Source organism: Engraulis encrasicolus, chromosome 9, assembly GCF_034702125.1.
Source record: "Engraulis encrasicolus isolate BLACKSEA-1 chromosome 9, IST_EnEncr_1.0, whole genome shotgun sequence".
Taxonomy (NCBI): domain Eukaryota; kingdom Metazoa; phylum Chordata; class Actinopteri; order Clupeiformes; family Engraulidae; genus Engraulis; species Engraulis encrasicolus.
In genome coordinates this window covers 36,862,776-36,890,123 of record NC_085865.1, presented here as the reverse complement: position 1 = coordinate 36,890,123, position 27,348 = coordinate 36,862,776, and the positions used below count along the sequence as shown (strand labels likewise).

The 27,348-nt window shown below is 42.0% G+C and overlaps 1 protein-coding gene across 2 annotated transcripts in view; it reads left to right on the top strand.

Moving 5' to 3' along the window:
- topbp1 (DNA topoisomerase II binding protein 1) overlaps positions 1-27,348 on the top strand; it is a 64,252-nt gene that overhangs the window by 26,133 nt on the left and 10,771 nt on the right. For both annotated transcript variants that reach the window (XM_063207072.1, XM_063207071.1), the window contains exons 16-27: positions 75-184; positions 1,373-1,496; positions 5,368-5,529; positions 9,052-9,157; positions 9,420-9,624; positions 12,909-13,156; positions 16,310-16,452; positions 17,427-17,532; positions 18,301-18,464; positions 21,523-21,651; positions 22,507-22,596; positions 22,919-23,083. In XM_063207072.1, coding sequence (XP_063063142.1) covers positions 75-184; positions 1,373-1,496; positions 5,368-5,529; positions 9,052-9,157; positions 9,420-9,624; positions 12,909-13,156; positions 16,310-16,452; positions 17,427-17,532; positions 18,301-18,464; positions 21,523-21,651; positions 22,507-22,596; positions 22,919-23,083 — 1,752 coding nt within the window. The remainder of the gene's footprint in view (positions 1-74; positions 185-1,372; positions 1,497-5,367; positions 5,530-9,051; positions 9,158-9,419; positions 9,625-12,908; positions 13,157-16,309; positions 16,453-17,426; positions 17,533-18,300; positions 18,465-21,522; positions 21,652-22,506; positions 22,597-22,918; positions 23,084-27,348) is intronic.

Here is a 27,348-nt window from a genome sequence, read left to right as displayed (position 1 = left end):
ACACACCCACACACACACACATTTCAGTCACCTGCTCATTTGATTTCTCTCCCCCCCGTACCCCCCCCCTGTAGGTGGAGGAGCCTGGTCCGTTAGCTGGTGTGGTGATCTGTGTGAGCAGGAAGCTGAGTAAGAAGCAGGGGGAGCTCAATGCCATCGCCTCATCGCTCGGGGGGGACTTCAGGTACCGTATAATGACATCACAGCATAATGACATCACAGCATAATGGCAACTTTGTTGTTTTCAAAATTGGACAATATTCTCGCAGATATACGTACAATATCTTTTTGAAGACCCATTCTAATTTCGGTTATGCATTTGTGCTCATTAAAGTACAATTTATTTTGAAGAATTTTGACAGTTGCTGTGTTGGATGGTGGTCAGAGTAGGTATTGCAACTATGCTGCTCATTGAAACGGCTGCCTATTTCCAAATCTGATCTTTTCATGAATATCTACTGAATAATGAACTAGTTCTTACAAGTAAGATAAAAGTAAATTAAGTTTTGCAGCTAAGCATGTTAATTTCTGGAAATTCAAAATGGCGGACCGAGGAGAAGATCCCCCTTTTCATGTATGAAAAGTGCAATTTTCCCAGTCATAATGAATACTTGGAATTTGAAGTGATTAGTATTCATGGAAAAGGTAACATTTTTGAATGGGCAGCATGAACTATGGAAATAAACTACTAAAAATATCACACAGTGCACCTTTAAAGATACTGCTATTATTATTTTGAGCGTAACTGTATCACTGAAGTGTGCATGCAATAGCGTACCTGGAGGAAGTTGGGCAGGAAGAATTCAAAGCAGGTTTCAGAATGAATGTTGTGGTAACAATGGCATAATGAAAATGACATGATGAAAAGTCCCTCTTGAGAAATCCCCAATCTAAACTGTGTGTTTGGTTTGTGATTTGATGATTCTGCGTTCCAAGCCATTGCAAATCAAACATGTGTGTGGTGTTGAAGAAATATTCAAATTCTTAATCGATAGCCCCTAAACTGGTGTGGCCTGGTATCAACTTCCCTGAAAATATAGTTTCTGTTTTGAAATGTGTGTGATTGTATTAAACAAAATCTGATCAACAATTAATTTAAACACTTAGATTAGCAGTAAGCCACTTGAGTTACAGTAATGTTTTTGTGCTGTATTTAGTACATCTGACATCTGATACAAAAGTTTGTATGTGTTTGTCTGTGCGTTGAGGGTTTTGTTTCATGTTTTCTAAATGCTGGTTTGATTTGGTAAGGACGGTATACTGTGCAGTATGTTGTGTCCTGTAATGAAATAATACATCTCATTTCACCAAGTTGCAGTGATGACTATTAAGCTAATTTTAATCATTCAGTCTATGTGTTTACTCCTTCCAGGTGGGCTTGTGATGACTCAGTGACCCACTACATCTATGAGGGGAAAGTTGGAGACAACAGCAGGGAGTACAAAGGCATAAAGGACCGAGGCCTGCACGTCGTATCACAACACTGGCTTTTAGCGGTAGGTCAACGTGTGGGTGTGGGTGTGGGTGTGGGTGGGTGGGTGGCTGGGTCAAATCCCTTCATCATGTGAAAACACTGGCACGGTTACTGTGTGGTATGTGAATGAATAATGCATATGTTTGTCTGTGTTTATTGGATATCAGCAGTAGCTCCTCTGAAAGTGTTGTCGAAGGGTTTGGGAAGTTGCACAAAGGTTACACAAAAACACAAAAATTACACTCAATGTGACCACACTTTGGGACCCTAACCCAAGAACCCTAACCCTCTTTCCAAGTCAAGGGAGAGATGCTGAGACATGTCTGCAACATTATGACAGGAAATGCTGACAAAACAATAATCAGACTAAGGAGACAATAGCAGCAATGAAGTTCCCCCAAATGTTGACCAATAATGGCATACTTTACTTTGAAATTGCATAATGGAAAATGTGTCTGAAAACGCTTTAAACCATTTGCTACTCATGTTTACACACACACACACACACACACACACACCAACCTTTTTCATAAATTATATATGCGTGAATATTGTTTTTAAGGCCACACCAATTTAATTTGTTGGTTCTCGGATTCGCCGCTTGTATTTTGTATCACAATGGAAAAAAAAAATCAGTTTCAATACCCCAAAAAATGAAATCGCTTAAAATAAAAACGCAGACTGCATGTTTTCATGAACGGAGAGGTGTCTCTTTAGTAGTTGGAGGTCATGTGACGTAGAGAACCAATAAAATCACTCCTTTCAACATGCCGATTACGACTAGCGAATCAGGAAACGCGTTACATTCCAATGGTTTTACAGACAAACATGCAATGGCAAGTTGAAGCCCCTGTGGGTTAGCAGTAGCAGCGGTGAAACACAGTATGGCTCTTAGTGGAATTAGTGGAGTGGGATAGCAGTTTAAAAAAAGTAATACAACAACTATGGTCCCGCTTGGAGGAAGCAACCCCCCGGGTTACCGGTAGCTTAATTTCTCCCCCTTCCTCGTTCACAGGCAGCCCGACGTTTCAGAATAGAATGTTCGACTTCGCTCAACTATCCGAGTTCACATGTGCCAGCGAGTTTTGTGTTCTCAACCAGGCGAGTTTTGCAACGGACGAGAGAGTTACTATCACGGTAGAAACAGCAAAATGACTTGAGGATATTTTAAACACGAGAGAGTCACAATCACGGGGGAAAACTAAATGGCCACACAAAAACGCATTGCCACACAAAAACGCAGACGCAGCGCACTAGTGCTGTCGTGTCTGTTCGTAGCGCTTGCTAAGATACCACACTCATTATGCAGAGGGAGAGTGCTCAAAAACGGGCAAATAGACAAAACCCAATTCACCTCAGATTCCACTGTAAACATAGGCTAGGCTATTTGTGCCTAATGATTTTAAAAAGTATGACATATTTAGCAGGGTTTGTTAAAAAAAAATCCATCCATCCATCCATCTATCTTCATATTGTAACTCTGTACTTGTGCCGTGTGCGTAGCCTTATTGCAGAAAAGGCTGGTATGTTGATCTTACTAGTCAAACACATACTGCCTAAAAGGCTACTAATTTGGTCTTTTCTACCAGCCAAACTGCTTGTAGTCAAGATGTGTTAGTTAGGTAGCCTACTGTCATGTCTTTTATAAAGAGCACATTTGGAAGACTAGTCTATAGCACATGAAATGCTCCAGGTCTTTTAAAATAGGCCTATAGCAACAATAATATAATAATAATAATAATAATAATAATTATTATTATTATTATTATTATTATTATTATTATTATTGTTGTTGTTGTTGTTGTTGTTGTTGCTATTATTATTGCTATTGTTATTATTTTAATTATTATTTTTTAAAGCTGAGTGCGTGTGTGTATGGGGTGGTGAAAACATTTGGGTGCACATAAATTTTGTGCTGGTGCACCTAAAAAAATGTTTAGGCGCACCAGTGCAACCAACGCAAAAAGTTAGTCTGGAGCCCTGAAGTGCCAAGAAAAAGTCAAGAATCTGAATCAGATTGGACTGTTTGTTTTGTTAAAATTTAATTACTGTAACTTTTTCTGTTACTAGTAGTATTTTGTGCACATTCTGTACTCAAAGAAGAATGAGATTACATTATTTTTGGTCTTTTATTTTATTGATTTTGGGACTTGTGCTTGTTGGTCACTGTTGTAAGTGGTCTAACATTCTAAAGTTGTACTTTTATAGCTTGTAATTCCATTGATATGGTCACAATGCTGTATTTGCTGTCTTGTTCAATGAAGACTGCGGTTTCAGACTGTTGAATCATCTCAGTTTATTCAAACCAGATTAATATAATAATTGCCCTATGAGCTAATTTTGTGCCTGGTCTATTTGGCTGCCTTAATTCCCTTCTACACTGTCCTTCTCCATGTCCAGGTGTTTGCCTGTCTTGCACCTTCCTTTGGAGGTCCATGTGAGGCTAATATACAGGTGGTATAACATAACAGTCCCCTTATTACATCCGTGGCATTACCACACGACAATTTTTTTTATTTTTATTTTTCGCCCTCTCGCTTCAACTTTTTCCTGAAAAAATCAGAGAACCAACAAATTAAATTGGTGTGGCCTAAGCATTGTGTACGGTGTGTAGGGTCATCCCTCATTTCTTATCTTCTCCGAAACTTATCGGTACTGTTCCCCATATTTTTTTGTAATTTAATGTAATTTGTTGTTGTTGCAATGTGCAGAGGAGAAAATGCTGACAAAACGATCATCAGGCTAAGGAGACAATAACAGCAAGTAGTTCCCACAAATGTTGACCAATAATGGCATGCTGCTTTACTTGGAAATTGCATAATGGAAAATGAGTCAACGCATTAGACCAGTTCTCAAACTTTTTCCCCTGTGCACCCCCTTGTACATTTCAATGTGGTTCGCGCACCCCCTAATCGAATATTTTGGTGTGCTGATGTCCATGAAAGTATGGATTCACTGCACATTTTGCACAATTGTTTTGGGGAATCCTCTTTTTACAATAGTCTAGAGTTAAACTACTGTACAATTGACATGGACCCTTCAGCATACAATTCACCATACAATTAAAAACAACTTAATGTTCATTAATGATGGAGAAAACCTCACATATCCACCATTCCTCTATTTAGCATTAGACCATTTGCTACTCATGTTTAAACACACACACACACACACACACACACACACACACACACACACACACACACACACACACACACACACACACACACACACACACACACACACACACACACACACACACACACACACACACACACACACACACACCAACCTTTTCCATGAATTATATATGTGTGAATATTGTTTTTAAGCATTGTGTACGGTGTGTTGGATCATCCCTATTTTTTTTTCTTCCCCAAAACTTGCCAACATTAACTTGCGTTGAGTGTGCGTTGCTCACTGTTCCTTAAATCACTGTTCCTTAAATATTTTTTTTTGTAATGTAATGTTATGTGTTGTTGCAATGTGCAGAGGAGAAAATGCTGACAAAACAATCAGGCTAAGGAGACAATAACAGCAAGTAGTTACCACAAATGTTGACCAATAATGCCATGCTGCTTTACTTGGAAATTGCGTAATGGAAAATGTGTCAACGCATTAAACCATTTGCAACTTGTGTTTTTACACACACGTGCACACACACACAAGCACACGCCAACCTTTTCTATAAATGGTAAATGTGTGTGAATATCGTTTTTTTTTAAGTATTTTGTACCGTGTCAACCCTGTATATTTTTTCTTCCCCAAAACTCGGTAACATTAACTTTGTTATGCGAGGCTCACTGTTCCTTATATCAGTACTATTCCACATATTTGTGACTTTGTAATGTGTAATGTAATTTATTAACTTAATGTAATGTGTGTCGTTGCAGTGTGCGGAGGAGCAGAAGCGAGTAGCGGAGTCTCTCTACCCGTTCACCTTTAACCCCAAGATGAGCCTGACGCTAAGCCAGGTGTCCAGCTCCCAAAGGTCGCCCCCTCCTGTCAGACCCTGCGACCCACCAAAGCCTCTTCCCGACCCCAAGGAAAGCATGGTGAGTCAGATGCCAGTCTGGAGACAAGACTGTAAGGCCTGGGCCCTCATTTACTAGAAGTCTGCATTTCCTACCAAAGAAAGTGCGGCTGTGAAAATCTGGAAAGATGCGTACAAACAAAAAGTGTATTTACCAATAAGTGCTTAAACAGGTTTTCACATGAAATCTTGTGCACATGTATGAGCACATATGAGCCCAAGTCTCCACCTTGCCTCCTCCCTGCATTGTTTTCGTGAATGGTGAAAAGAGGAAAGCAAGAAAAGCTTTTTGTTAATGTAGTCACACTGTGCCAGAGGTGGCTATCATTTTTTTTCCCAACTTGTATGTCGTGTATAAAACATGAAAGATGGTGGATGCATGCCCATACACCCAAGGAATGACTAATCTGTAGCCCATCAGTTTGACATCCACCTGGTAATTGATGGACTGATTTTACATTAGACCTGTTTAAAAAAAAAAAACATGGTGGCAATAATAATAGGCAGTCAAGACTTTCCTGCCAAATGCAAGAATAGACCTCACTGATGTAGTCCTGAAAATATTAAATGTTTAGTAGCTGGCAGGCATCACTGGAAATAATGGACATCTAAATTTGTTTTCATACCAAGGTAGTTGTATGGGTCTGTTACAGTTTATACAGTTGCAATCGTGTCTCAACAATAACTTGATTGAAGTGTCTTGTTTCTTTGTTTCTTTGTTTTTTCATCAAATAACACAGCTCAATGGTCAAATACACTTGACTGGCTTCATTTTGCCATGATCTGTGACCGAATGCAACACACGTTGTTGTGCTGTGTTGCTTGGTGTGCCGCCAAATTACCAATTACACCAGAATGTACTTACAGCTGCTCAGAAATTTGCCTGGAGATCTGCTTTTTTCCACGTCTAGTCAGTTTTGGCACACCTGATCGTGTCAAGGGAAAACAATTTCAGTAGTTTTTTTGTTGTCAGTAAGCTTAGTACATGAGCCTCCTGGCCTAATGGTCAGGGAGTTGGTGAGCGCCGGTCAGAAAATGTGTACAAAGCATCGTTAAATTCTTACATTGCGTCTTTTAATTGTGTGTGAATGTGTTTGTGAGAGAGAGAGAGAGAGAGAGAGAGAGAGAGAGAGAGAGAGAGAGAGAGAGAGAGAGAGAGAGAGAGGAGAGGAGAGAGAGAGAGAGAGAGAGAGAGAGAGAGGGGAGGAGAGAGAGAGAGACAGAGAGAGAGAGAGACAGAGAGAGAGAGAGAGAGAGAGAGAGAGAGAGAGAGAGAGAGAGATTTAATGCTCATTCATCATATTATTTTCACTTGTTGACATAATAGAGAGAGAGAGATGAACATTTCATTTCCTCACATAGTTGAATTGTAGGGATACGATACCACTTTTTAAAAAAACCAGTACGAGCACAAGTACATTAATTTCTGTACTTGCCGCTATCGAGTGCTGATACATTTATCGACAACATAGAATGAAAGTAAATGCATGGCCTTGTTTTTTCTTGCTGTGATATGTTTCATTGTCCATTTCCTTGTAGACTTAAGGCGGGTGCACACCTAGCCCATCCGAGCAGACGTTACAACTATGACTAATCAGTTGTCTGTCTGCTCCCCTCGTGCTTGATTGGGCACAGTTTGCTCCACGAAAACACCGCGCCAACTTCACCTGCCGTGGACACTCCCCCGGGTAGCACCCAGAGGGATTTTGTTATAGGGCCTATAGTAACTTCCGTGTGTGAGAGCTCGCGGTTCGGCTGGCCTTGTTGAATGCTTTCATGTTTTAGCAAAGTCAACTCTCTACTTTTCGCAAGTAGTCACACGTAGGAGTTGAATGCATTAATGACTCAAAATAGACTAGCCTTATGCCCATTGGCAAAGCCCCCCTCCTATTCAACCATCAAGACCACATTCTATCTCTCGTCTTTTGCTCACAAAACTCTATGACTTTCGCGGTTTCATTAGCCTACTTCACTGTAGACTTAATTTCTCGCACTGCCATAGATGACTAAAGACGAAAATGGACATTGTCTTAACAATCACAGTGTAATGCTATGCAACATGCAAATTGTCCTTTTTTGGCTTCGTGATAGGACACTTTGTCAAGAGGGAGAATGAATGCAAAGTGGTGCACATTTTCGATACACAGACGGTAATTTTACAATATCTAGTTGTATAGCCGACTAATGCGGATGAAAATAATGCTGCCTAATAGACTATCCTGCTAATCGATCTCAATGTTTGTCCGATTTCGGGCAGCTCTTTAGCGATTTCAGGCTGGTTTATGAATCTGGGCAGGCAGATCATTTTGCCCGGTCTCTCTCCCCCTCCGCTCCAAAGTCAATCTCCAGTGCAATTGCATATTTTGCACATTTTGCACAATTTTGTACCTGTTGAACGATTGCCCTTTTTGAATGCTGTATATATTCATGACCTCTATTTTTCTTATCTGACTGAGCCCAGGAGGCATATATTTTAAATACAAGGAAGAATTACTAAAAGAAAATAAAAAGAACCTTGAATTGTACGACAGTTGCATCTCTTGTTATTCACGTTAACCTGTTGCGTGGAAATATATCAAGTGTCTGGTGGTTGGGTTCTCTCACCCTAATAAATGAGTGGCGTAGTCATTAATAACCGTGAAAAATATTACGGTAATTACTTAAGCAGGCCACATTTGGCGGATCCTTTCCTGCATGTAGCCTGCTGATTTCTAGACTGAACAACTAGAGGTAACAAATGCCCTCCCACCTCCTGCCCAGTTAGCACAAACCAATCACAGTCCGGCATGGAGCCCGACCACCGATGCTGTCCTTAACCCAATTGAACATGTTCAAAGTCTCCCGACGGAGACCCACGACCACCAACGTCCTCCCAACTACCCCAGACGCAACGACACACACCGAACCAATTCTGACCCAACTGTAGCCAACACACGACAAGACCCAAACGTCGGGTTGGTGTAGAGTGCCCTTTAAATGTAAATGATACCAGTATCGGTATTGGTGCATTCCTACTGAAATGACTGTGCAAGCATTACCACACACACACACACACACACACACACACACACACACACACACACACACACACACACACACACACACACACACACACACACACGTTTGTGTTCTGGTGGCATGTTTACGTTCTATGATTAAAGCTACCAACACCAACATCCCTTGTATTCAGTGTATGGGGATTATTTTTTGTGCCGGTAATTTGCTACCCTATTCCAGTAGGTTTGGATTGCTTAAAACCCCTTCAAAGCGCCACCTGTAAATCTGGGTGTGGCGCAACAAGCTTTCAGTCATTTCACCAAATGACTTGCTATTTCCAACAATACTGAAATCAAAACACGCTATGAAGCGTTTTTGCCTTTGTAAGGTTTTCTGTGTTTCGATACGTTAAAAAAAAATACATCCCTAACTACTGATTACCATACTACTGAAAAATACCTCTGCTCTGTCTGCTTTCAATGTAATTTTAATGTAATGATTAATGATGATGTTAAGTTGGTTTGTTTGCCTGTTTTAAAATACTCAGCTGAGCCCTGCACCAAATGACCTGACCGACATCACAAGCCCGCAGCATCCCAACCATGAAGTGGAGCCAGAGAAAACAGTCCAGCCAGCCAGTCCAGAGAGAAGAGGTGAGTAAAACAATCTTGATTTCCTGTCTGTCCTCATTTCTTGCTTTCTTTCTTTCTGGTTTTCTTTTTCGCTTTCTCACTTTCTCTCTTTACTTCTCGCTTTTTGCCTTTCTGGCGTTTTCTCATTTCCTACTGGAAGAGATTTCATTTTCACTGTGTCTGGCTTTATTTCTCTCTCTCTCTCGCTCTCTCGCTCTCTCACTCTCTCTTCCTCCCCCCCTGCTCCCTCTTCCCCTGTCATCTTCTGTCATCTCTCCTTCAGACCTGATGGAGGCGCTGGAGATGCGTGAGAGCCTCCAGCGGCAGCTGCAGGAGATCATGTCGGCCACCAAAGTGACCTCTGCCCGCCGTTCGTCCATGCGGATAGCGAATGGGGACTCCGATGGCTCCGATTCCAACACCCACACCCCCGGCAGTGGCACGCGGCGTGCCCGCGTGGCCAGAGCCAGCACTCTGGAGGCACGGCGGTAAGACCTGCCTCAACAACCAAAAACCACACTCATTGCCTTTATTGCTATTGCTCTAACGTCTGTCTTAACACATTGACTCCCAAGTCACGTAAAAGTACGTTTTTGCCTCCCATGCGTTGGCTCCCAAAACGTAAAATGAAGTTTTTACGTTTTTTTAATGGATTCTGAATCTACACATTCTAATGCACATTCTGTGTGATTTTCGTAATAATGTGATGAACAGAACGAAAACTGCCAGTCAAGTGACATTAGCTAGCTTGCATTTCAGATGATGTGGCTCTGAACAATAGCCTGACCAGGTGATTTTTGCATCGAAATAGTTTACTTGGGAGCTACTAGAGTTGTTCTTCGGGCGTGAAAATGCATTTAGACCCGCAATTTAAACTCGGAGAGTCAAAGAGCGCACCCATGACAAAAAAGGCTTTATCTCCGTTCGAATAGTGAAAAACGCTATTTCTACCTAAACCACTGCTCACTTAGACTTGAATAACTTCGGAATGGAATACGCTAGGAACAAACTGTAAAAACATACAGACAGCTGAGATTTTGGGCTTCCGAACAAGCCCTGACATGTGTCTGTAGTTTTAAGACAAAGTATTCGGTGGCTGTTCAAAAAATGATTAAATTGGCTGGGAGTAAAATAAAAAAACGGCTGGTATTCAATGTGTTAACACCCCAAAACACATCTTGGACCTCCACTCAGTATTGCCCAACATCTATCAGGCTAGCTGTAGAGGCGCTTAGCCAAAGTGGCTTAAATGGGTTAGGAATTTAGCAGACTTTTTTTTCAGGTGTTTCAGACTATAGCTGTCTATAATAGACTATAACTTCCACTCAGTGTAGCCCAACATTTGTCTTTGCAAAAGGTGCACCGCTAAATAAACCCCGTTGCTGCCACGTGTCCAGAACCAGCACTCTGGAGTCCAGGCAGTAAGGCCTGCCTTAAAGCAGCGCTCCATTTTTTTTGGACACAGGACCTCATTTCCAAGTCAACCAGAGTGTTATAAGTGTGTCCAGATCATTTTTTTGACCTGCTTGTATTTATGCTATATATACATAGGTATAAGTAGTAAAATCTGAAAAAAAACCTGATAATTTCTTAGTGGTCTCTTATTTACTGCATTTTCATAGCTGTATTTATGTTATGTTAATGTTACTACAAATGTATCATTTCTTTGTGGTGGCAAACCCATCTAGAAACCAAAAGTGAACTTTAGTGTGGTGTAATGCAAGAACTTGTCTTGTGATGGAGAGATGTTGGTGTGATGCAATGGAAGAACGTGTGTCATGAGTCATTGCGAAAGGTTGGTGGTTGGTGACACCTCATCGGACAATAGATAAGCGAAGATTAAACCATATCAATAGTGAAAAAGTGTTTGTGTTGTGTGGATACTCGCGCTTCAAGGGTCTAAGTAGCATGAAAAGCACTATATAAAACAGATGTATTGTTATTATCAGGGTGCGATTTGCCGGGGGGGATGGGGGGGATTATCCCCCCTTCTGGTTTTTATCTTTGCTGGAAAAAATATCCTCGCAAATAGGCCTATCAAAATAAACTAACAAAAATGTTGACATGACAGGCAACTTGTGACCCTTTTATGCAGTCTACATTGCACTCACTTTCAAAATTGCCCGACGTGGTGGAAGCTTTGATGTTTACGAGGTCCCGGACTCAACAGCACATATGCAACAAAGTTGCGTTATGTACGGGAATTAGTAACATATCGCTAATGCAAACGACCTGCGAAAATGAAACGCCAAAGCAGCAGTTAGTCCTTTTTTGATGGACCATCAAATAGGAAACAACCTACCCAACTACTTGGCTAATGCCTACAAACAGGCGCGCAAAAGGGGCGCATTGCATTGCGCAGCGTCAGTGGGGGAGCTAACAAAGGAAATGTTTAAGACATTTGGTTTGAAATAGGCTACTTTGCTTCCAACTCCCGACTGTTCTTGAGTGGCTATGCAAAAAGACGCGCCGACAGTAGGCAGATGTTGCGAGAGTTGTCCTGATCACTTTCCTCGGGGTTTGTTAGACCGCAGAGGAGGTGCGCGTTGTGCCCTCTCGCTAATTGATGAGGTGCCTATTGGATGCAGAATGCAAATGGCAAAAAAGCAGGTGCTCTAGGAAGGGAGGTGCTTTAAAATGGAGCAGAAAAGTTACTGAAATTGTTTAAGTATTTCTGTCTGCACATTAGGCTATGAAACCGTTGTGCCTTAATCGTAAATCTAGGCTACTGTCAAGGCAGACGGAATGGGTGGAGTAGTGCCTGAACATGCAATGAATTTGTATGACCCGACTAAAAGTTTGTAGAAAGTTTCAACGCATGAGGACGACACGTTGAAAGCCCCCTCTGCCTACACTCGGTGGCTATTTCTAGGGTTAGTGCGCTTAGGATTGTGAGTGACTGAAGTGTTTTTGGCACACGAAATGTAGGCTACAGAATTCCCCCTTCGCGATTTCAGTGTAACATTTTTTTGCGCAAGAGATGTCCAACTGCATTAGGCGCAAAAAAAAACCTCTCAATGAAGACGCATTGTCTTAGTGTCCGTGTCCGTGTTGGGGGAAAAAATACACTGCCACGTTGTTTTTGACTGAATTAAGTGTTATTCATTTGATATCATCCAATAGGCCTATTGAGCTGTTAGTCGCGTTAACTTCATTTTGTGACGTCACGTTTCATGAAAAAAAAACATCCCCCCCTCTGGTTTTATGACAAATCGCACTCTGGTTATTATTATTTATTTTATTATTATTATTATTATTACACTCGCATCACGTGTAAAATATGCATGCATTTTTCTAAACAGTCTGTCTTGGTAGGCAATTGTGGAGATGAACCTGCAGGATATTTCCATTACTTTTTGGATTTATTTGTTAACATCAAAATAGTAGGTACTTATAGTGATACTGTCCCATTTTTGAAAATAAGCTCATATTAAACCTCCCCTTGCTCTTGTACTTTTAACCGTTCTCCGAGTATGACAGTGCAAATTTTACCTCCAAACTAGCAGTTAACATTGAGTCCTATGAGACCAGCTAGCCGCCAGCTGGTCTCATAGATCTCAATGTTATCTGCTTGCGTTGAGGTTAAATTTGCACTGCCATACTCGGAGAACGGTTAAAAGTACAAGAGAAAGGTACACCCAAACATTTAACTCAAGGAGAGGTGTAAAATAAACTTATTTCTAAAAAATGGGACAGTATCACTTTAAATGTGTGCATAGTTTGCACGCTTGTGTGCACATATTCACTGTGTGTTCCTGTGTGCCTCTTTCAGCCTGTCCAGGCAGGCGATGGCGATGGCGGTGGAGGTGAACACGGAGCCGTCCCAGAGCGAGCAGCTGCAGATCGTGTGGGACGACCCCACGGCGCGCGAGGAGCGGGCCAAGCTAGCCGACCACATGCGCTGGCCCTGCAGCCCCTCCCAGCACTCGGAGAGCCTGGCCGCCCTCGCCGACCCCGCACACCACCCACCGGCACCGGGGGCCCACGGCTCCATGACCGACTCAGAGCTCATCGATATGGGTAAGAGGAAATGGAGGTGGACAGAGAGAAAAATAAAGCTAAAGTTTCTTTCAAGAAATAAGAGGGACAACGAGAGAATGACAGGACAGAAAATGAAAAAGAAAATAAGAGAGCGGGAGAGAGAAAGAGATTGCAGCTGGGTCCATTGGACTGAAGGATTTGATGGTATCCCCCTGTTTGTACTGTATGTATATTTTGTACATGTGTCTGTTCCGTGCATCACAGGCTCTATGACAGACTGAGCTTATTGATTTTGGAGAGAGAGAAAGGCTTTGAGTGTTATTTTGGGGTTGGGGGATTCCACAGGAAAGAGAGTGTGTAGTGTATGTGTGTTAGTTTGTAATCTAGAAGGTGTTTCTGGGTATCCAGTCCAAGGTAAAGTGTGTGTGCACGTGTGTCTATTGTATGTGTGTACAAGCATTCACACGTTGGTGTAAGTTTATTATTAGTCACAGTGCTGCTGTGCTCGTAATGTGTTTCGGTGTGAGTATTGTCATGACTGTACATTTTTTTAACTGTAATTTTTACAAGTTTCCCAGACTGTGATGACTTAACATGATTTTATATTAGATAAACTTCATTTGAAACTCATCAATCCTTTTTACACCACTAAACCACAATTGAATTGTACTAACTTTGCCTGCCCCTCACCACACACCCACACACACACATGTGCATACCTGCAAACTTGTCACCTTTCGGCGAAATTCGCCGTTTTGATCTCAAAATAGGTCACTTACGTGAATCGTGTAGATCCGAGGAGTTTTTTTTTTTTTGGGGGGGGGGGTAGACAGACTAGATAGACTGGATACGGTACTCATAGAATCTCTGCTAGTTCTACAGACATTACGGTTGAGCGACATTCTATTGATCTCTGCCTGTAGTTCCCATTGGCCGCAACGTGTGTCGGGGGAAACATTGGCCAATCAGAGCGCTAATTCAGAAGGCTAGTTCTACTAGCGGCAAAACTCGAGGCACCGCACCAGTCGGAGTGAACAGCTGATGAAACGGTGGTCGCGAAACACACGTATCCCCCCCCGTTATTATCTTCTACCTAGGTACTGTCGCCTTCCTTTTACAAATGACCGCTGTCCAAATCGCCGTTTCAAAGGTAAAGGATTTCAGCAGGGTTTGGGAATTGTGAACTGTTTCATTAGCTAAGCCCGTCCACTTGTGAAAATAAATATAGCCCAACGTCAGGTCTGCGGTCCTAACATGGATGTTTCGCTTTATTTAAATTGACGGCAATATATTCATGCTTGTTTTGATATTTGACCAAAACGCTATTGAATACTTCAGAGTGAGAAAATGTGTTAGAATGACGGTAGGCAGGGACTGACTGCGCTATAAATTGGGCAGATTAATAGAGAATTAAATTTGGTTCCCTTATGTCAGATACACACTCGATGAAACCTTCATAAACGTGAGAGGAATGCATAGCAATGGCTATTTGTCTCAATAGCTATATGACTCATTTTGCAACGTGTGCAATCATGAATTTAATGTTAGCAACCAAAGACATCATAATAATTAATCTAAATAGCCTATTAACCTAGATGACATCTGCCTTTATCTTTTTCTACAATCCAATGCTTCTTCATAGTAGGCTACAACACCATTGTATTGGGGAAATGCTGAAATTCTGCTCTCATTCATTCATAAATTCACTAAAATGCCTTGGCACTTATTATAGCTTATTATATTATACATTTATTATAATATATTATATTATTATTATTATATATTATAGCTTATTATATTATACATATTATACATTTCCTTATTATTTAGCCTACCCTCTTTAGCCAAAAGCAGCAAATGCTTTCATAGTCAATTGCAGTGGGGCTCAAAGTTAAGACAACCCCAAGTGACCGTGTGCTCCCTCCTTTTGGCTGGTAATAATAAATAGGACAACTTAAATTTTGACAGGTGGTGAGTGCAGAGGCGCTTCTTGTCACTAGGCTAAATAGGCAGCCGCTTGGGGCCCCCAAAGTAGATGGTGAGTAACAGCTAAGACTTTAAGCAACAGTAGTTGTTGAGTTTTCGCTTGGGGTCCCAGCTTAACCTAGAATTGCGTCTGGGTGGCTTGTAAGACATATATTGGCTGGTGATGAATAAAATTAGTTCAGAAGTCTAAGTCTAAGAAGTTTGTAATAGTGTAAGCCTTGTATATATAATATCGTCTTTTTAACTGTTCTTTTTTGTGGCGGTTAGGGGGGGGGGGGGGGGGCTCGCGGGTTTGCCGCGGCGCCGCGATTAGTTTGTCACCTTTTTCAACCCTCCTGAGTTTGCAGGTATGCATGTGCAACACACACACATACACACACACAGGGTTTCCCCCAGCACTTTATTGCTTAGGCGGCCACCTTGACAAGAAACACCTACCACCTTCACCAGGCGTGGAGTGGCCATCGGGAGATCGGGGACTTGTCCCGGTGGGCCGCGGCCGCGAAAGGTATTATAGCGGCCGCATTATGTTCTCAGCCGGCCCCAGAGTATTATATGTGTCATTGCAAAGGCTAACTAACTACGTTTCACTTCTTATCGTCACCAAGAAATTGACTCACCAGTATATATACCGTCTACCCGACCGCAATACCTCAGTGACGGTGTCAAACAGTAAATTGGACACATCCCTTCTCTACTGATAATGATCATACACCGTAGATCGCGGAAGTTTACTAGATCTTATTAACATAGTTTCGTTTTCAGTATTTCAAGGGGGGGGCAAAAAGGGCCGCTAAGGGGAAAATTCTCCTGGTGGGAAAAGTCTTCCCACTCCGCCCCTGACCTTGACTAGGTCCCCTGAAAAGATATGTTATGTAACATATTTCATGTTGTGAATGTAATTTCTAAAGTTGCCCAATGCTCAGCCAAAAAATATACTTTTAACGCCCCACCACCTTGACTAACAAAAATGCTGGGGGAAACACTGCACACACATACACTTGCATATGAACCTGTAAGTTATCCTTCTATCTATCTATCTATCTATCTATCTATCTATCTATCTATCTATCTATCTATCTATCTATCTATCTATCTATCTATCTATCTATCTATCTATCTATCTATCTATCTATCTATCTCACACACACAAACACACACACTTGCATTTGCCACCTCACTCATAATATACACCCCATCCCCCAGCTGCCTACGAGGTGATAGAGAAGCAGTTGGGTCTGAAGGCCAAGAGTCCTCCCAGGGAGCCCGCGGTGGAGCCCCACATCCGCACCCCGGAAGGGCCCAGCATCGCCCTGCCCACTGCCAAACCACCGGCTGCGCTGCCTCAGGTAGGATGGCCTGGCCTTGCCAAAGGTTTTTAATATGGTCACCAAGATGAATTGGAGACCTGAGCCCTGAGGAAGGCCCATCAATCGAAAACGTGTCCATTAAATTAACAAAAAGATATAAGTATGCAGACATTTTTCTTTCTTGTTTCACAGTTTTCGTTTATGTTTGTCACCTTTTAATCTTGAGTGCATTGTAATTCGTTTAAATGCATCAAGATAATTCCTACCTTGTATCACCAAAGCAACAAAGTGAGATCAAGTCTGCAGCTCAATGGGAAGTCACGCCCATTTAGGAGACCAGTCATTCTCCTAGTCTCCTAAAGGGGCATGGCTGCCATAGGATTGTGGCTTAGAGCCTTATGTCACATGCATTCTAGAAGAAACTCTCAGAACATTTCAAATTTTAACAGGGTTAACCCCTAGCACGAGTAATCGTTTCTCAAGGTCACTACCAAACGATGGGGTGAAATCAAACCCACATTTCAACTTAAACGGAGTTGAACAGAGTAAAGACACTAATGGACCAAGCACGACTTGAGCGAGTCAAGCGACGGAAGTGATTGTCTTTGTATTGAATTGTGGGAGAGAGAAGAGACAAAAACTATTCGGGCGACTAGAGGTGATTTGAGCAACTTGAGCTACATTTTTTAGTTGGACTTGAGCAAATATTATGCATATTAGCTATGATGTGGATCGGCAACAGCCGCCACAGCCAATGGGATTGTTGGAATGATTTTAGCAGACTACTCTGTCGCTTCTATCGCTCGTATCGCTCTCGCTGCACAGTCCAGCGATTCTCTGTCGCTTGATCTTGTTGCTGCCGGTGTATTTGCCCGGTCATGCGCCATTCCCTCAGAGGGTAGTGTAGTGTGTGGGTAATGGTATTCAGTTGCACATTTAGATTTAGAAGTATTCTCCCTGTGATTAAGTTATATTTGGTTAAACAGTGTGATCTAATCTTCTCTACTTCTCAGGTGGAGGAAGAGGAGCGTGAACCGGAGAAGAAGATCCCTCGCTTCCAGCTCTCCTCGCTCAACCCTCAGGAGCGCATCGACTACAGCCATCTCATAGAGGAGCTGGGTATGGCACATTGTTTTAGTTAGAGTATCGTCTGGCCACTCTGCGGCTTATATTTGAATGATGGGGCCGTGAAGACTATCCTGGTATGACCCCCGCATGATACTTCTCTTCATTCTTATTCATGGTCTGGAGGTTCTTTGACCTGATGCGATTAGAAGGGCGGGAAGATTGCACTCAGTTCTGGTTTTGAAAGTTTGGACTGCTCTCACCCAATCGTTCGCTTATTGGCCGTTCTACTGGTGGACGACTAAACCCTCCGCAGAAAAGAACCTCCAGACCATGAATACAAATAAAGAGAAGTATTATGGGCGCGTCACCAGGCTAGATGAAGACTGGACAGTAAGTAATTGGGAGAGAGAAATAGGGTGGAATTGAGAATAATGGCCCAGGTTTAATCGAGCCTGTGGTCTGGTCTGGTGGTCCAAGCGCTGCACCCCTTGCTACGTCCTTGTTCACTGCTTGCTGTGTGGCTTTGTTTCAGAGACCAACATGCATATCAATCTAACATCAAAGCCACCATGGTGGTTGACAGCATTTAAGTTTGTATCTATGCATTTGTTTGAATCAAATATCAAAAAATAAAATCTATTACAAAATACCCCATTGCACGGATGAGGCGTAAATGCAATGTTGTTGTGTGCAGTGTGCACTGTTTGCTGTGGAGTGCTCGCTGTGTCACAGTTACAATGGGAGTTGGAGTTTCTCAGGTGGGCAGGACTTTCACTTTCACTTCACTTTCATTGACGGTGTAACATGATGGTGTTGCAGGTGGCGTGGTGCTGGAGCGGCAGAGCTTCGACCCCAGCTGCACGCACATCATCGTGGGCCACCCGCTACGCAACGAGAAGTACCTGGCTGCCATGGCAGCAGGGAAGTGGATCCTGCACCGCTCATACCTGGAGGCCTGCCGCGCAGAGGGACACTTCATCGAGGTCCCAAAGATATTTGTTTTATTAATTTACAGCGCAGCATGTTAGTATTGGCACCTTTTTGAAGTTTAAAGGAGAAATTTGGTGTAAAATGGCTTAAATGGTGTTAAAACATGATGCTGAGGGCTAAGTCTGGGCACATACCTGAACTCCATTCGTGCCTTGCATTGAGAAATCCAGCGCTAGTTAGCCGATGCGAACATTGGGCTTTTGCTGTGGTTCAGGAGGGTGTAGAAGTAGCAATCGTTATAAATCTCTACTTTCCACCCAATTACGACGCTCAAAGTTGCCCAAAACTTCATTCTGTAGAGTCGCGGGGTTGTTGACATGTAAAACGAGGCATAGAGAACTTTGGTAGCCCACAGTTTGTTTAGAAACAATGCCATTCTTACAGGCTGCGCCAGGTTGGGCGATATAGCCAACGCCAGAGTCGGTATAAGAGACCAGTGTGTCAATCCATGCCTGCAGTTCACCTAGAGGGCGCTGTCGAGAGAGCGCAGCCCATTCATTCAAATGGAGTCTGCACTCACCCGTTGGCGCCCCTAGAGTGCAGTACCACCCGGAAAAGTAGTGAGTGAGCACACTGGACTAGTCTATAGTAAACCGACTCTGGCGTTGGCTATATCAGCCAGTAAGCCTGTAAGAATGGAATTGGTTCTAAACTCTGCGGAATGAAGTATTGAGCTACTTTGAGCCTCGTAAATGGGTGGAAAGTAGATATTTATGACGATGACGAATAGGTGCTGGTCCATCACAGCAGAAGCCAAATTTCAACTAGCTCTTGGAATTCTGACAAGTGCTTGGGATTCAGAGTGCAGCGCTTGTATGGAGTTGAGGTAAAGTGGTGGTCATATATTTACATACCCCAGTAGAATATTTAGTTTTTTATCCATTTCTCAGAAAAAAATGGATGATACCAAAAAATCTTTGCTCATCACTATTGTTTGAATGAAGCCATCTATTGGAAAGAAACTGGTTTGAGTTTTTTAAAATAATATTAACAGCAGAAACTACCCAAATAAGCTTGGTCATAACTTAACATACCCTGGTGATTTGAGGCTAATAACGTTCATACAATTTCACACAAATGGGTCTGAATGGCCATAACAGTTGTCTTGCGATTTGATTGTGCATAAAAGGTCAGTGAATAGTTGGACTCCCGAGAGAACCTTGCATCCCTCAAGTCAGTGCTTCACTACAGTTTCATGTTCTACTACATCATCAAGAAAGCAAAATATTTGTCAAAAGGGTCTTTCAGGGCAGATAATTGAACTCTACGAAACAGGAAAGTCACATAAAAAGCTTCAAACAAATTCAGAATGTCAATTTGCACTGTTGAAATTTCAATTCAGACGTGCCATATAAGGGCTTTGGTTGGAATCAAGCCATTGGCAGGTAGATCAAATAAAAGCTCATGTATAATTCAGGGTTCCCACTGGTGCTTGAATTCCTTGAAAATGCTTGAGTGCTTTCAAGGTTGTGAAAATGCTTGAATGTTTAGTGAAGTGCTTGAAAATGCTTGAAATTTGTGTCAAAAGTCAAGTTCAGTAAGCCAAATAATAGAAATAAATTGTTCAGGTACATAAAAAATCTGAGGGAGTGAGATGTCAGATGGGATTTGCCATTCGACAACCTAAAATTGATTAGAATGCAGGAGATTGCATCTTAAAAACACAAAATTCTGGGGGAGGACCCCCACACGCCCTTCCCGCGACCTGGAAAACCGACCTGGTGCTGGAAAACTGAACATTTGGTGCTTGAAGGTGTTTGAAATGTGCCTGAATTTGTTCATGAAAAAGGTGTGGGAACCCTGATGATTGCATGGGAAGTTGTTCAGGAGGCATAGGACAACCAAAAAAATAACTTCAGGTGATGTACAGGACAACATGAAAAAATGTTTCAAGCTGTACAGCAAAGAGGCACATTAGAAAATATCTGTCGGGGGTTGCCAGGAGAAAGTCTGTGAAACATGGTGATGGACCACTGATGTCATGGGGACATATGAGTTACAGTGTACGTTTGGTCCATACTCATGGAATGATGAAAACATAACCCTCTGAAAAATTCTGGAGGAAACTTAACCCTCATCAGACTTGAAGCTGCACACAGGCCATTGTTTGGGCATGCCAACATGACAATAATCCAAAAGAGAACTCCAAGTCAACCTGTCATTAGCTTCACAAAAATAAAATGAAGGTTGTTAAGCAACCATCTCACTCTCCTGACCTCAACATCAATTAACCACTCAGGGGAAACCTCAAGCATGAGGCTCCGGAAAGACACCCAACGATATTGTAGGAAACAACCATTCTTCCAGCAATAATTGGCTGTTTTGCCATCTGAGAAGATTTAAGAGCCTTATCCACAACTATTACAAAAGATTTAAAGCGGTCAATGATGTTAAATGGGGCAGTATACAACATCAGAAACTGGGGTATGTAAACTTTTGATCAGGGTAATTTGGATAGTTTGTGTTGTGATTCTGATTTTGAAAGAGTAAACACAGAGGATTGCTAATAAATGTCTTTAGCCAGTCACTAGCAATGAGTGAAAAAAAGGTTTTGTGTAATCCTTCATATTCTATGAGAAATTGCTAAGAAAGCATATATTCTTCCAGGGTATGTAAACACATGACCATCACTATTGTGGCAAGAGTTAGCCCTCAGCACCATATTTTAACACTATTTAAGCCATTTTATGCCATGTGCTAAAATAGGAAATGAAACTATTTCCTGGTTAAACTACTTTGTATGAACAAAATATACACTTGCAGTAACTTGTTCATGGCTAGATTTCTCAATGTAGTGGCTAACCACATCCTACAGTACAGGCCACAGGCCAGGCACATGTGCTTACAGTGTATATTAATTTGTAGCTTTATTTGAAAACTCAAGGTTGGGTACACACACACACACACACACACGTAAATCCTGTACAGATGAGTTGAATAAAGATCATTAACCATGTGTGTTAAGCATGAGACTTTCCCGTGTCTGATCAGCCCTGACTAATGCCATGAATGGTGTATGTGTGTGTGCGTGTGCTTATGTGTGTGTTGCAGGAGGATGAGTATGAGTGGGGTAGCGGCTCCATACTGGATGCGCTGCCCTCCATCCCCTCCCAGCAGAGGAGGCTGGCCGTGGCAGCCATGCGCTGGAGGAGGTTCCTACAGGACACCGACGGCAAAGAGGTACTACATAGTACACTTAGAACCCTTAGTACCAAAGAGGTACTAATTAGTACCCTTACAACCTTTGGTGCTCCAGTACCTTAGAACACTCAGTACCTTTTATGCTGTGCTCAGATCAGAATCGACTAAATCGTTTTTGTAGCTGGTAAAATACAGCTGCTAAATAATTATGTTCACTTCTGTCGCTCAAACAGTTCATGATGAGAGATTGAAACATTCGATTTTGTTTACCCATTTAAGGAGCCACCCAGATAGCTGACAACCGTATAACACTGTTCTGTTTAATATTTACACAAGCCATGCAGCTTTTCCTCAAGCTTTGTTTATAACTTAAAAGTATGACTGCCTTCAACATATTTTTGACATAATGGACATGGTTTTCGAGATGGTCTAGACTGGGCTTTTTTCTGTACACATCATTTGTGTGCCAGTTTGTGTTTGATGAAAAGGCCTTTTCTGATTAAGTTCCAAAAATAGAACCAAAGTTTTGAAGATATTCCCAGACATGCACACAATTGGAAAAACTGCGAAAAACGATTGCATTCCGAGAAGTTACCACCATTTAGTCGCTCACTCGCTTGTTCGTCAATCGCTCATGGACATTCGAACATTCGCTAACGTTCCCACGGGTTAACCGTTGCTGCAAAAGTGAGAAGTAAGCTTAATCAGAACTTTACCTTCCAATTTGTTACTCGCATACTCAAAGTTCAAATCTTGGAACTCGTCCAAATTGCATCAGTTGTACTCACCTCGGCTGTCCACAACTCACTTCGCTAAAACACATAAATATTCTGGATGGATGGAACTGATCTACATGTGTCATGTTTTACCTCTAAAATGATTAACCGTTTCCAGGGTGCGTTCAGTGGCTGGGTGGTGATTCTGAACATCGACCAGACGAGAGAGGCCGGCTTCAGGAGGCTGCTGCAGTCTGGCGGCGCCGAGGTTAGACAGCCCCTGTGCCCTTCCACATGAAACCACATCCTGCCATCTGTCTGCCGTGTTCAGTTCACCTTTCACAATGCTTTTTTCTTTATTTTATTTTTATTTTTTCCATTCATACATGCATGCATGGTGTAATAAACACTGCTGTATATAAATTTAACAAGTGAGACCTCAATAGTACATGCTGTGAGCACGCTCTGTCTCTCCCCCCCTCTCTCACACACTCTTTCTGTCATTCTCTCACTCTCTCATATTCCCACACACACATTCTCTCTCTCACTTACTCTCACACACACACACACACACACACACACACACACAGGTTGTCCCGTCGGGCCCGTCACCATCTTTGTACAAGGGAGCCACACACCTGTTTGCAGACTTCAGCCGCTTGAAGCCGGGGGACTTCCGAGTTGATGTGGCCGAGGCCCAGGCACACCGGGTGCGCTGCCTAAAACCAGAGTACATCGCAGACTACCTCATGCAGGTGGGAATGAACACTCTGCCTGTCTATGTCTGAAGGGCATTTAACCCCTGTTGGAGAGGAGAGTGATGTGCATGCATGTGTGTGCGTGTGAGAGGTCTGGGGCAGTGTGTGGGCTTTAGTTGTGTCTGTATCTGAAGGGCATTGAACTGATGTGGTGCAGGGGTGCAGTAATTCAAACTTAAACTAATTAGTTTGTGGAGAGCAGGCACATGGAGCATACCACATAGTTTTGTAGTGAAATGTGGCTTCTGACATGTTTTATTTAGCACTTTGCCAATGCCAAACTGTCAAGTGTCATATTTTGCTGCAAACTTAATTGACCAGATAACACAACTAACCACTTGGTATGTTGTATATTATTTAAATCGAATGTTAAAGGAACAGTCCACCCTTTTTTGATTTTCACATCTTTGCAGTATTTCCAAGCATTATTCATGAATGTGTGTATCATTTTTGTATGTGTTTGCATTGCCTAGTTTAACAGTATAGCCAAATTAAGCATAGCAATGCAAGTCTATGGGCACAAACAAAACATCCTCAAATGTACTTATAAACTACTTAAAAATTAATGTAAAATTCACCAGAGTGCAAAAGATCTATTTAAAGGCCAACTTCCGATAAAACACAGTTTTACTCACTCCTTTTGAAGATCGGACGGTCACCCCAAGTTAAACTCACTTGCAAGGCTCTCATAGCGGTGCGTCACCTCGCCTGGCTGTGTTTCCCGGTGTTTCCCAATTTACATAAATAATGCAGAGAAACGAGCGAATCACGAAAGCCTTTCTGTATTTCGTCACATCGAAAGAAGGCGTTGCCCACAAAGCTTTATGTCGACCCATTTTTCTAAAAACATGTCGTCATTTTTTTCTGCTTGTTTTCAATACAAGCAACGTCTGGTGGCCCGAAATCTAGCTTAGCTTAGCTATCAGCTGGTTGCTACTCTCAGGTACACACACAGCACAAAGCCTCATCCATACAGCAAGCCCACTCTGGTTGCTCCGTGCCTGCAGCTCGCCTAGGGGTCGCTGTCGAAAGAGCACAGCCCTGAATGGAGCATGCACGCCTCCGTTGGCGCCCCTATAGTGCAGTACCACCCGGAGAAGTGGCGACTCTGTTTCCCATTACATTCTATCCAAGAACAGGAGGACTGAGCCAATCAGAGACGCATTTCCACGAGAGCAGGAAGAGTGAGCCAATCAGAGACGCATTTCCACGAGAAACACGGAACACCCTCTCGTTTCTCCACAAGCCACATTGCTGGCTTGCAAAAACGGCTTGAAAACAAAGCAACCAGAACGTTTTTTAAAACAGGACCAACGCGTAACACATTCAATAACAATGGGGAACACAGCAATATTAATCAAATGACGTTGAGAGGCCATCTTTAATCCCGTCCTGTAATCATGTGTGGCTTGATGCTATTGTTCCCATTCGCTTCCAGTCATTATGCTAAGATATGCTAATAACTCTGATCCAATAAATCTAAGTACTGAAAACACTGAGAAGAAAATGGTATGCACAATCAATAATGTTTGGAAATACTGCAAATATTTGAAAATCAAAAATGGGTGGATTGTTCCTTAAGGGTGATTTGATAGGCTATGAGCCGAGGGGTCGACCGGTGCCATCTGGGGGGGGGGAATGCTAGCAATATTTTTTGGCAAGGTATATCCCCCCACTAGTAGAAAAAGCTTGATAGCAGTCATGGGGTGGTAGCGAAATCACTTTTTTCAGCTCTTGAAGTTACTACCCCCCTATAATAAATACTGTTTTTTAATATCGGCTGTATATGTAGTTATGGCTTATGTTGGGGGTATTGCCAATATCCTATACCATCGTGCTTGTTATCACTGGAAAGGGGACCTTTCAGGCTTTCATTTCAGCCCATTAATGAATCTGTCTGACATACACAGAAGCCACAGCACGTCATTAAACCAGAAATAGCTCCCATTTTCACATAAATTGTGCCAAAACTGTGCACTTTCGTTTACATCTGTGGCATGAAAGAACACCAAGGACACCAAAATTAACAACCTCAATACTCAGGGCACTCTACTGATTCAGAAAATGTATAATATGCCCATGCTATCATTTAGTATATGTTTGTGAGAGCCTTAAATGTCACTTGTGCAACCAGCAAAAGTGTCTTCAAAATAGGACCCAATAGAATGGACTAATACAATGCCGGTATCACTTTACTTAAACAAACGTTGTTTATACTGTAGTTCATATGTGAATGTACATAACATTCACAAGTTGTTAAAGTATTCAATTATTGTAGTGCAGTGTTTCTCAAAGTGGGCCGGAAGCCCCCCTAGGGGGGCGCGTGAAGTCAGAAGGTTTTTCTTTTTTAATACTTTTCTGCTTTGCCATTAAGTCACTAATATTTAGAGAACATAGGCCATACTGTACGTGTATATCAGGCTCTAATAAACTTCACGACGACCTATTTATTTGTATTTTCGTAACCATTTTGCTCGAGGGGGCGCAGACAGACACCCTTCCTCTGAAGGGAGGAATGGCACGAAAAGTTTGAGAAACACTGTTGTAGTGTATGTGAAGAAATACAATCTAGATGGTAGGCCCTGGAATGATAGGGCATTGGGTAACACTTTACTTAAACCACTCAGATATGGTATCTCATTAACAGAATTTAGATAAATGTTCATATACAGCATTTCATACAGGCTATTTCATAAACAAATAGACTGAGACCCTATACAAGGGGTTACAAGCCAATAAAGAAACATGTTGCAAAGGGAATATGTTTAATGAAAGAATAGTTTCATGTAGATTTATATTATTTCGTCGTCAGTACTCTTCATCTTCCATGTCATCCCCTTCATCTGAACTGTCTATGGTTGCCTGGTTTCCGCACACTCTCAGTTTACACATGTCTGTGCACCTGAGGCCATTTACCAGACAAACACAATGATGGCTAGAGCATTTTGTAGTGCAGTTGCACGAAAGAAGGTCCCGGACAGCTTGGGATATTGTCAATATTATATACAATAGCGCTTGGTATTACTGGAAAGGGGACCTTTCATTCTTTCATTTAAGTCCATTGCTGAATGTTTCTGACACACACAGAGGTCACAGCACTTCATTAAACCAGACATAGGTCACATTTTCTCACACATGTTGGCTAAACTGTTTGATTTCGTTTATCTCTGTGGCATGAAAGAACGCCAAGGACACAAAATTACACAACCTCAATACTCGGTGGACTCGGAAAATGATAATATGCCCATACAATTATTTTGTATATGTTTGTGAGGGCCTAAAATTTGACTTGTGCAACCACCAATAGTCTTCAAAATAGTAGCCAATATAGCAGGTCATTAGCTGGAAATATCAGGCCTTTTTTCCTGCCAATGTTTGTGCTGACATTCACAGAGGTCATTAAACCAATAATTTCTCGGCCCTATCGTGGCCTAATGGTAGGACACTGGTCTACTACGCGGCTGACCCGGGTTCGATTCTGAACCGTGCCCTTTGCCGACACTCCCCCATCTCTCCCTCCCAACTCGCTTCCTGTCACCTCCTTCACTGTCCTGTCTCATATAAACAAAAAATAAAGGCTTGAAAAGCCCCCCCCCCCCAAATACTTAAATGATCACTCCTGCCAATTTCAATATGCTGTTGTATTGCTCACATTACCCTTGACTTGTCAGTACCCGGAGATGCTGCATGCTGCTATTCTAATGGGGGCAGATTTTGTTTACATTTAAAAATAATCTTAACATGGGCCTACTCCAAATATTTTCCCAAAAGGTAACACCTGCCCCCATTACAATGACCAGGATCTTGGAAAAGGCTGAAGAAAAAAAATCTCTGGTACTGACAAGTCCAGGGTAGTGTGAGCATTACATGCATGTTGAAATTGGCTGGCGTTATCCTTTCAACCAGTAATTTCTCACAAATTCCACCTCAACTGTATGATTTATGTTGTCCCTATACCATGGGAAAACATCAGGGTCACAAAACCAAATTATTTTAAATCTAAAATCTTAAATCTAGGCATGCTGTTGATTCAGAAAATGTATAATGTACCCATACAATATTTGAAGAGTTCAGATGCAAAAACCCCTAAGTGCCTTTTCAGAAAATAATCTTAATTCATTTTTATTTAATACAAAGCTATAAAAATTGCATATTTTTTATTTTATTTATGTAATATAACTATTTATATGTATTATTAAGCACATGAATGTAAACCAAACCAACAAAGTGGTTCTCTAAAAATATAGAAGTGCAGGTCTTCA